The sequence below is a fragment of the Equus asinus genome, chromosome 15 (genome assembly GCF_041296235.1).
Source record: "Equus asinus isolate D_3611 breed Donkey chromosome 15, EquAss-T2T_v2, whole genome shotgun sequence".
NCBI lineage: Eukaryota > Metazoa > Chordata > Mammalia > Perissodactyla > Equidae > Equus > Equus asinus.
In genome coordinates, this window is record NC_091804.1 from 49,179,941 (window position 1) to 49,191,120 (window position 11,180).

The 11,180-nt window shown below is 59.2% G+C and overlaps 1 protein-coding gene across 2 annotated transcripts in view; it reads right to left on the reverse strand.

Moving 5' to 3' along the window:
* Window positions 1–8,055, reverse strand: part of TAF4 (TATA-box binding protein associated factor 4) — a 76,000-nt gene extending 67,945 nt beyond the window's left edge. The window contains exons 1-2 of one of the 2 annotated variants that reach the window (XM_070486204.1): window positions 7,714–8,054; window positions 6,703–7,632 (exon numbers count right to left, since the gene is read on the reverse strand). In XM_070486204.1, the coding sequence (XP_070342305.1) occupies window positions 6,703–7,632; window positions 7,714–7,960 (1,177 nt within the window). In that variant the 5' untranslated portion in view covers window positions 7,961–8,054. Of the gene's footprint in view, window positions 1–6,702 lie in introns of both variants that reach the window. The other variant, XM_070486203.1, reaches the window with a different exon arrangement.
* Between the last annotated feature and the right edge of the window lie 3,125 nt (window positions 8,056–11,180).

Sequence of the window (11,180 nt, forward strand, 5' to 3'; positions counted from 1 at the left end):
GCTTTAGCCACCAGACTCACACCTGGAAGACCACGCACAGCACTGGGGAGGTGGGCTTAGCTGTCCTGGCTCCTAGTGTCCCGCCCTGGCCACTCAGTGTGTACTCAGACCACTGACCCCCAAAACAAGTCACTTCAGAACTACAGAAAGTTCTTACCACTTGCTCCTCAGTTCTAAAAGCTGACGTCCAATTTGATGCGATCGTAAAGAACAGTTTGAGGACATCCCCAACCTCTGGAGTTGGAAAACCTTCGGAAGTAGGCCCTCTGGGACGCAAGTCCCCCAGTGTCAGCACCGATGTCCTGCACCACCTCCCACCTGGTCACACTCCTCCTCACAAGTTTGGGGGTCAAAAGCAGCATGGATGTCCTTTCCTCCGGGGCCATGTGGAAGAAACGGACGGTCCCAGCAAGACTTTAACCTCAGGAGGGAAGAACGAAGGCCTGGCTTGGCCTCACAGGGCGGCAGAGCTGCAGTGGGGCTCTGAGCTCAGGGGCAGCTGCATGCCTGGCCAAGAAGCCCACCCCGGGAGGCGACGGAGCCTCAGCGCTCCAGCCACCGCCTCCCCCACACGTACGCAGCAGCGCGCCAGGCAGGCAGCCAGAGAAGGACGCCCGACTAACGAGGGCGGCATCCATACATGTTCAAATTTGTGGGAGGTGGAGGGTCCTAAATTGTGGACAATTTTCCTATCTTTGTTTTTTGAAGGTTTTAATTCCTTGGTGCAGATATTCAAGGATATGTAAAAATCAAAAACTGTTAATTCAAAGCTTTCATGGCCCCACCACAGAAATATAAAGTTCCCAATTTGCAAACATAACTTTTTGACCTACTTCACAGGGGTGCTTTATTCTAAGTAAAAAGTTCTGAAGCAGATGCGTGTGTAATTTACAACGCCACGACGCCATGGCAACCTCGGGCCCAGCTGGAAACGGAACAGCCGCAGTCACTGCCAGGTGCACCCAGGACACAGGGTCCTGCTGCAGAGAGCTCCCCTCTCCTTTGGTTTTCTTACTTAATTTAACCATTTTATTACTATCAAAGGCCTGATTAAACAAAAGGCTGCTGACCTCCAGCCTAAGACAAATTTCAGAGGTGAGAGCCCTGAACAGTAAGGATTTCCCAGCACAAGCAGCAAGATCTCAGGCTCCTGCCACCCTCCACACGAAGAAGAGTAAAGCACTTTTGAGAACCATGCAAATTACCCCAAATCTCAGGCAAGCTTCTCCAGAGTCCTTTTAAATCTCTGCTTCAAGATTTTCAAAAACAGCTGTTAATTATGTTTTGATCAACTCACACATAACCAGCTATTTATAAAAGCCTTCTTCAAATGTATCATTTAAGATGAGGAAAGCTTACATTTATGAGCTGAAATGAGCTTTGGAAGCATATCAGGAACTACCTTCATCCTGCAACTTCAAGCAAACGGGCACATGCACACCCCACTGCTCTGTCCCACTCTGCTGCTCCATTTCTAGGGCAGGGTCTGAACCGGGTCAGTCCCGTTCTGATCAAACACGGCTGCCGGAGGGCCCGGGGCCCACCTGCCAGAAACCCGGGGCAGGGGTTTAAGGGCATCTCCCGCCGCACGACTGAGAGCCCAGGCTCTCAACCTCCGCACCCAGAGGTGACAGAACAATCCCGGGAGCTGGCCCTCCAGCCTCCTCGGGTTCATTGGCCACCTACGTAGCCAGGGTGCCACTTTCCTAACGACCTCCTTATGGGGGCCTAGCAAATTGGGATCTAGCCCTCATGTGGCAAACGTAAAGGACTTGGAAAGGTGTCATCTTTCCAAACTCCAGTAACTCTGCCAGAAGCGCAAGACACTCACTGCCCTCGAGCACAGTAAGCAGTGAGGAAAGATACCCCAGGAGGGTCTCAGGGACCCCTCTCCTGTCGTTGCTAAAATGTGAGGATCACCAGCTCCAAAAGCCACTCAGATATGCAGGAAACATCAACCCAAACCGAGTCATCAAGACAACTTTGTCCACACTAAAGACGATGGGGACAGCCAGGAGCGAAAGCCGGACAGAGAGAAGAGCGACTGCCTGCTCGCCCCGAAGGCCTCCGCGCCCAGCCAGCAGAGTGGACGCAGTGCTCAGGAAAGCCAACTCCGTCTTACACTAAGCAGAGCTGTCCAGTGCTGCCCGGGTACGCCTCCCAAGAAGTTATTCTTCTCTTTTCAAATGTCACTCATCTAAGTATATCAAGAGGAAAATTCAGTTAAGACCTTTGGCCTCAAGCGAGCCCCACACCCAGGCCCGCCCTCTGCAGGCAGCTGCACCTCCTACCTCCCGTGTGTGCAGAACATAGCCCTCACGTCCACGATCCACGTGTGACAGCCTCAACCACTTTCTCACTTACAGAAACAGAGTCAGCCGCTGCACCACGCTCCTCGGTCACTGAGAACTCCTCCAGTCTGGGGATGGTTTTGATGGAAATAAAGCTGTCTTTTTAGATTTTGCTACTTCTATAGCAACATAATGTTTGAAAATCAGTGAAAACTGGAATGGAACTTGGACAGTGTATGAATAATAAATGCTACTTGACTGCAGTGTATACTGTTCATCCCAATGGAATTTCACAGTGCTTCACAAAACAGTCAGCCCCACTTTCTTTTTTTTTAATTTTAATTTTTTTTTTTGAGGAAGATTAGCCCTGAGCCAACTGCTGCCAATCCTCCTCTTTTTGCTGAGGAAGACTGGCCCTGAGCTAACATCCATGCCCATCTTCCTCTACTTTATATGTGGGACGCCTACCACAGCATGGTGTGCCAAGCAGTGCCATGTCCACACCCAGGATCCAAACTGGCCAACCCCGGGCCACCAAAGCAGAATGTGCTCACTTAACCGCTGCGCTACTGGGTCGGCCCCTCTTTTTTTTTTTTTTTCCTAAAGATTGGTACCTGGGCTAACATCTGTTGCCAATCTTCTTTTTTTTCCTCCTTCTTCTTTCCCCGAAAGCCCCCCAGTACACAGGAGTATATTTTAGTTGTGGGTCCGCCTGGTTGTGGCATGTGCGACACCGCCTCAGCATGGCTTGACAAGCAGTGCTAGGTCCGTGCCCGGGATCCAAACTGGCGAAACCCTGGGCCACCGAAGCAGAGCGCGAGAACTTAACCACTCGGCCATGGGGTCGACCCCCTCAACCCCACTTTCTAGCTGGGGAAACTGAGGCTCCAAGGATCCATATATTCTGTCCCAGATCAAACAGCAAGAGTGCCCTCAAGTAACAAAATCTAAGCTTCTAAAAATGTCCCCTGTGCCAAAGCACTTGCTGCCAAAGTTAGCCACCAAAATTTCCAGTTCCTGCCCTCCACACTCTACCACCTAGCTCAGGTCAGTGCTCCCAGAATTCAACTGGGCCCAAGCAGCACAGCCAGCTCCTAGTGGACTTGTTTTTCTTCCCCCCGCGGATAAGAGTTCAATTCAACTCACTATGGATGGGAACCACGACTGTCCTTATAAACATATTAACCTTAGGAGTAGTCATTGTAAAAAACTTGCATGCAAATGTTCTCCAGGCCGAGGTATCCAGGCCAACGGTGAGGAAATGGTTTCTGTCCTGGAATGAGAACCTACACTTTGGCCAAACCTTAGAGCAACAGGAGAGCAAGTTCTCTGTGAAAGCAGAAGAGACATACACTACAGAAAATGCTAATTAGCCATGCCAAAAGATGACCTTTATATGAGAGCATCTTTAACGTAAGGCCTACCTGAAAAGATCTTTTTTTACACACATGCTAATTTGGGTGTCATCACTTTTTTCTTCTTTCAGCTAGAATCATAACATTACTTGACGTGATGACTATTCCAGGCTGTTTCTAACTACTGCTTTTCAGTGTTCTCACGACAACTGCCTTTGCTGCAACGACTCTAAAGACTTCTTAAGTGATCTTGTTATTTCCACAGTGGATAAAACTCAAGGCTCTGCTACCTTCACAGGAGCACGTTAATTACAATAACATAAACATCTCTTTATAAAACTGTCCTGACAAAGAAGACTAAGACTGAGCTTGCTAAAACCAAACTCAACAGGAGCTACAGTCGGCTGTCAGAACGAAACACGCCAGGCCTAAGCCCCGCCCTTGCTGAGACCTCAGGGAGACCTCCATCCCTCTCCTCTCCCACCCTCAAAACTGACCTACCGGAGGAAAGCACTGGGAGGGGTGAGCCTCTTCACACAGGCTCCAATTGCCAACAGTCTGTTATCTCACTTGACACCTATGTGTGGCTTTGAAAACCCTGCCCGCCCCTAATCACTGAATTGTAACAAGAATGAGTTATTCACCAAGCAATAGTCATTTCTGTAAGTTAGTTCTGCCTCCACTTTATACATTTTTATGATGAAAGATTTCAGTGAAGAGGAAACATCAACTAGAAGGATTTACTATTTCCTGATTAACCAATGGTACCATGTAGCTACAATATTCATGATCTGGCATTTTGATTTACAGAATTAAACTACACAGCTTTGGGAGTAGTTTTAACTATACTTTTTTTGCTTCTATTGTTATTAAAATGAAGTAACATAATCAGTGTTCCTCATCAGCCAATGGAGGGGGTATGAAGAGATAAATGTAAATCTTTTATTTTCTAGAAAGCATGTGGCCCCTTTTAAAGCACAGCTCTCAACATTTGTCACCCAAACGTCAACACGAGCTGTTCTCTGCTTTCACATACATGAGACTAACACAAAGACTCATGAGAACTCATGCAAAGAGTCAGTGTTTTTACAGTTTTTTCCAAAGAGTTGTCTACTTGTCACATCCAGACATCCCTAACACTGACATCAGAAGAGCAGATGAAAGTGAGTCCAGGGTCACTCCTGACAAAGACGGCAGAGACGCCCCTTTCCAGCCCCAGAAGAAATGAGGCTCAGACCAAAGGCACCCAGGCAACCCCAAAGCGCCACACCTGCAGGCCTCACACACGCCCCTGCCAGCCAGGCCACGAATGGCCTCCCAGAGTCCCTGACAAGCTCACAGCAGTTTTAAATAACAAAAGTGCAGCGCAGGGAAGCGCCCCTGCTGTGCTGTGTGTAAGGCAAGTGCTGAGCCACGCAGGGCCGCTGAGGGCATTTTACAGATGGGTCAGAGCACCGGACCGGTTTACATAACATGCTACGACCATGAATTCCCTCTTTTAAATGTTACTGAAGATCAGCCATATTTTCCACTAAAAGGTCAAAACACACATAATGAGCAAAACAGAAGCTTCAATAAAACACACCTACAAACTCAAAAACAAACAAAACGTGTTGTAAGGGACACCTCAGTTCCTCTTAGGTAACTCATTTCCCATCGCCGTCTCCTCCTCACAGCACAGCAGCCCCCACTACCACCCCCAGAACACTGTTTCTGGCTGTAACCTTTTCCTATTCGTAGGAACAGATTCCTGCCAGGCTCCACCGTCAGTCCCGAATCCCACGGACTCTGACAGGAAAACCTCTCCTCCGCAAGACAACGAAATTCTTCCAGTGGCCAATCCCTCCTTTCGGAAAGCACGAGGGGACACGGGAGGTGCCGTTTCCACTACTGCCACCGCGGCGGCCGCTACAGCAGCACATGTTACTACAGAGCCAGGGAGGAGCTCTCCAGAAGCTCAGCACCCGCAGGCAGTCCACGCAGCTGAGGTGGAGGAGATGGAACAGAAAACAGGGCGCCTCACGTGCTAAAGTTCCTCTCGCCTAAGAATCCCAAAACAAAACAGCATGACACATTGTGCCGTGGGGGACCCTTTCACCATCAAACTCAAACAACCCTAAAGAACTGCCAAGATGACAGCCAACTGAGAGTGGCAAATACAGAGGCTGCGGGCCGCTGGCTCCCTGCGATCCTGCAGCATCCATACCTCCAGGAGACCCAGCGACCGGAGCGCACATGCCCACCCCTGACCTCAGAGGAGCACAGTAACGGGCATCCTCCGAGCGATAACACTGCTGAACAACACTGTGGCTCTAGGAAGCACTGAAATGCCACCGCAGAGCCCGGAGTTGAGGCAAGGACACAGACCAGGAAGGGTGTGTGCCCAGGATTCCTCCAAGGCTCACCTGGGATCTCTGCCATCCCGGTGTTAGCAGGGAAGCGGAAGCTTTCCATGCAGACGTGCCCAGCCTCAAGGAGAGGCGTCACTCTGCCTGACCTCACCGGTGGGGGCGGGGGGTCCCTAACTCAGCAGCAGAAGGGGACACCTATCCCAGCCCAGGGTAATAAAGAAGCAAGAGAGTTCACTGAGGACACAGCCACATATGTGATCCCAGAGACCAGGAGACACCACGTGGAAGAAAACCTTGGACCCAAGCTAGTCCCCACATCCTATGTATAACCCACTGAGTTGTCCCCGGGAGCTCCTGCTGCTACTGCTCTCCACACGGGAGCAAGGAGCAGGGGCACACCCGGCCAGGAGAGGAGAAGAGAACCCGCCCAAGTGCGAGCAGTGGCAGAGAAACTTTGCAGTGCAAAGTCGGCGCTGCAGCCAACCCTGCACGAGGAGAGACCCCCGCTGCCGCATCACGCCGGGCACGCCGCCACCCTCGCACGCGCGCGCGCGCACACACACACACTCAAAGGACTCTCCCGCAGAGGTGCACCCCGGCACGCTGCAGGCCTGTGCAAGACCGTGACCTCAGCGTCCTGCCGGGCCCACAACTTCCTGGACTCCCGGCTGGGGCAGCAGAGCCCCGCCCGGCGCGGCCACTCACCTGGGGGCAGCTGGAAGTTCTGGATGTTGGTCGGGTTCTGAGGCGGCTGCGGCAGGCGAGGGGCGAGGACCGTGGGCGTCAGCGTGGCCCGGATCCCGCTGGCGGGGGCCGAGGGCGTCCTGGGCAGGCTCTGGGTCACCGCGCCGGCCGAGCCCTTGGGCAGCCCGGTGGGGGTGCCGGGGGCCGGCGGCGGGAGGCCGGCGGCGGCGGGCAGCGCCCCTTGCATAGTTGGCCCGAGGATCATGCCGGCCCCCGCGCCGGCCGGGCAGCTGGCCGCCAGGGTCTGCGGCGGCGGGGGCGCCGGCGGCAGCGCGGTCTTGGGCGAGTCGGCCTTGGCCACCTGCGCGGGCGCCGCGGCGGGCCCGGGCTGACTGTTGGCGGCGGGCGCGGGGGCGGGGGGCGCGGGCGCGGGGGGCGCGGGGACCGGGGCGGGGGGCGCGGGCGCGGGGGGCGCAGCGCTGCCGCCGTTCTGCGCGGCCGCCGGGGGTCCGGCCGGGTGGCCTGGCGGCCGGGCCAGGCTGGCGGCGGCGGGCGGCGGCGGGGCGGCGGCGGGCGCGGGGGGCGCGGCGGGCGCGGCGGGCGCGGGGGGCGAGGGGGCGCGGGGCGCGGGCGCGGCGGGGGCGCCGAGGAAGGGCGGCGTCTGGATGACAGTGGCGGCGGCGGGCTTGGGCGGCGGCGGCGCGGGCCCGTTGTGGAGCAGGCTGACAGCAGGTGCGGCGGCGGCGGCGGCGCGGAGCGAGTTCCCCAGCGCGGCGCTCCCATTCAAAGTTTGCGCGGCGCCGGGGCCGCCGGGCGGGCCGTTGCGGGCGGCGGGCTTGGCGGCGGGCTCGGGCGCGGCCGCGGCCCCGGCTCCCGGCGCGCAGGCCCCGGCCCCGGCCCCGGCGCCCGGCCCCGCGCCGGCCTCGAGCGCGCTCAGCTTCGCGGCGGGCCCTGCGGGGACAAGCGGGGCGGCGCGGTGAGGACGCGGGCCCGGCCGGCGCCCGCCCGCGCTCAGGCCGCGCCGCGCTCTACCTGCGGGGGGCGGCTCCGGCGCCGCTGCGGGCGCGCCCTCGGCCGGCACGGCTCCGGCTCCGACATGGTTCCCGAGCGCGCCGGCGGCCGCGGCCCGCGCCTCGGGCGCGCGGGGCGCGAGGTGGTGGTGGTGGGCCGCGCTGGCCGCCAGCTGCGACTCGAGCGAGCCCACCAGGTCGCTCACCACTTTCTCGTCCACCTCGCTGTTGAAGAAGACCTCGTCCAGCAGATCCGAGCCCGCCGCCATCTTTCCTCCTCGGCCCGCCGCCGCCGCCGCTCGGCCGGCGCTGGGCGGGGAGGAGGCTCCGCGCGGGCGGGCGGGCTGGCGGGCGGGCGGGCGGGCGCGGGGGCGGGCGGGGGGCGGCGCGCGCCGGGCGGGGCGGGGGCGGTGGCCGGGCGGGGGGCGCGGGCGGCCGGCGCGGGGGGAGGGCGGCGGCGGCGCGCTGCGCAGGCGCGGCGGCGTGCCCGCCCCCGCCCGCCGCCCGGCGCCTCGCCATTGGCCGCGGCGCCCCCCGCCCGGCCGCCCGGCGCCCAGCGATTGGCTGCGGCGCGCACTTAAAAGGCGCGGCCAATGGCTGCGAGCGGCAGAGGCCGGGGCGCGGGCGGGCTGCCGGGGTGCGGCGGGCGGCGGGCGAGCGGACGGCGGGCGCCCTCGGGCCGACGGGGCGTGGGGGTGCGGCCCGCCGGGAGGGCCTGGGGCCGACGCTGGAGCGGCGCGGCGGGCGGGGACCGCGGCCGTGGCCTTGTGGGGGGCGGCGGCGATGACTCGCTCTTTGTCTCGCTCGCTCCAAAATGGCTGCGGCCGGAGCTGACGGCAGCACCGGGCGGGCGGGCGAGGGAGGCCGTGCTCTCAGAGCCCGAGGCCCCTCCGCACCGCGGCCTGCGGGGACCCGGCGCCCGGGGATGCGCTGGCCGAGGCCGGGCTCGGGGCCCGGGGTCCGCGGCAGCGAGGAGGAGGGAAGCTCCCCGCGGGCGTGGGGGCGGGGGCGGGGGCGGCGCGGGGCTCGGAGTCCCGGGCGGGGCGAGCGCAGTCCGCCCTCCGGCCGCCGGTCCCCGGTCGCCCGAGGACGGGCCTGCGGGGCAGTGAGCGTGCCTCCCCTCGGGCGCGCGCTGTGGGCGAGGGCCGCGGGGGGACCCGGTGTGCCCGGGCTGCGTCAGCTCCCCAGCACCCAGCGTGCCCGCCGTCTCCTCCGGCCGCGCGGACCCGACACGAGTGTCTTGTGAATTATTAGGCGAAGCGACAGCGCCTGTCGGGGACCCGTAGTTCGACAGGGAGCAGCCCGATCTGGAGGTCTTTCTGTGTTCCTTGTTTTCCTATTCTTTCCTTTTGATAAAGTAAGTTCTCTGAAATAACGTTTACGAGCACCTTCTCTATGGAGATATTTCAGTACAGTTCGCTCTCTGTCCGTTTTTTGTTTTAAGCAAAAGCTGGCGTTCCGGGACATTTCTAGCGGTGGTTTTCTCCCTTTTGTTGGGAAGCCCGCAGAGAAGTGAGGGCCTGCTAGCCTCAGGCCTCGCTGGGACGCGGTCACATGACCGGGCTCCTGCCGAACCGCCGCGGCCACAACAACAGCCCTGCGCGCCGCGGGCGGGGCGCTGACGTCGGAGGAGCTGACCCCCCGCTGGCCCCGCGGGCGGACATCCCGGGGCGGCCCGCGCGGGCCCGGGAGCCCTCCCGCCCGCTGACTCCTGCCTCGCCAGCCTGCGCGCCCCTCCTCCCGGGCTCTGGGTGCCGAGCAGCGGGATTGGAGCCCAGGAAAGGTGCCTCCCCCGGGGGGAGTGTCCGGGGGAATCCTGCGAACGGAGCTGGCATTTTGCACCTGAACTTCAGTGCCCTGCAGCGGGGGAAGGAGAGGCCTGGAACAGAGCGCTGGGGTGGGGGACCGAGCCCGCGCGCCTGCGCCCCGTCTCCACGGCACCTTGAGCGCAGCCAGGCGGACGGCCTGGTATTGAAACCATAGCAGAAGTGTGGAGTTACCTGTACAATCTCACGATCTTTCAGGGTCGACAAGTGATTAGATAACTTTAAAGGAGGTCAACCAAAAGTGTCAGCAGGCCCACCTCGACCCCACGTGCCACGTCTGTAGTGGGGAACAGGTGGATACCATAGTCTGCACCCCCGAAACACTCAGATTGGAGCCGGGGTGCAAGAGCAAGCGGCGTGCCACAGGCACAGCCCTGGATGCCTCAGAAAGCGCCGCCCGGCTTCCGAGGCCCCGCCGGCCCCGCGTCACCGGGGAGGCCCCGCCCTCAGCCCGCCCCGCTGCATCGCCCAGATCTTCAGGAAGGCGAGGTCGGCGGTGCCGTCTCAGGCCGCTCCCACACCCCCACGGAACGGGGCCTCCCTGAGTTCTCTGAAGGCCCACCAGGACTCCTCCAGCCCGGTGTAGGCCCCTGGCCTCCGAAAGCTGGGCGCATGCGTCCTCGGTGCGTGCGGGGAGGGCTCGCTTTTCTTCTCACCGGCTCCCCGCGCCTCTTCCCGGCAGTGGTGCTGACATCACCCCTAGAGTCCTCGGGGGCCCCCCTCCATCCAGCAGGAAGCGTGGGAGGTTGAGTGTGAACCAACCACCTCCAACATCCCAACTCTCCCTGGGGCGCCGGGGGTGGGGGTCTGTGAACCCCAGGGGAAGGTGGGAGCTAAGGACAGCTTCAGCAGCTCCACTTGGGCTGGTGCTCTCCAGAGCACGGCCCACCCTGAGTGAACGGGGGGCATGGAAGGAAGCCCCCTGGCTCCGCCACTCCGTCTACCTTGGTCGTGCTGGGACTCGGGTTTTCTTCGATTATCTGTGTGGTTTTACTTGTTGCCACAAGCAGTTATGACTTTCCACCTAGCATAAAAAGCAACAAGGGGGGATGAAAATGAGTGCAAATATAAACACCACGTTTAAACGTGGGAGAATGTTTGCTACAAGTGAAAATGGCAGAACCCAGCAACAGCACGTCCTCGCCACCTGCGGCCCTACAGATGTGCAAGGTCCTGTCCTTTTAAGTGTATTAAGTAGTGTGTTGTCTTTTCAATAAAACAGAGAAAGCATAGACACACTCAAAAGAATAAACAACCAAGAGTCAATCATTTCGGCGTTGCTCTCGCTGCGAGAGATATGCAGTGTTCGTTATGTTTCCGATGCTTTTGTTGTCTGCCTGAGATACTACATAACGAAACGATTTTGTTTTTTTTAAGAGACATGCAGCTAGATTGCAGCTGGTGACCCTGGGCCCAGTTCCCAGAGTCCCATTCACCTGGGTGACCACCCCCACGCTCCCACACCCCCACACCCCCCTCCCTCCGCTGGCAGCGCTGAGCACTGCAGACTCAGCAGGATGTGCCCAGGGTCAAGAATGGGTCCCCATCCCAGGGACAAACTCATGAACACATAACTGATCTGTAAACACAGATGCATTTGTTTCTTAGGGCCATCATAACATTCTCACAAACTTGGGGACTTGAACATTTATTCTCTCACAGT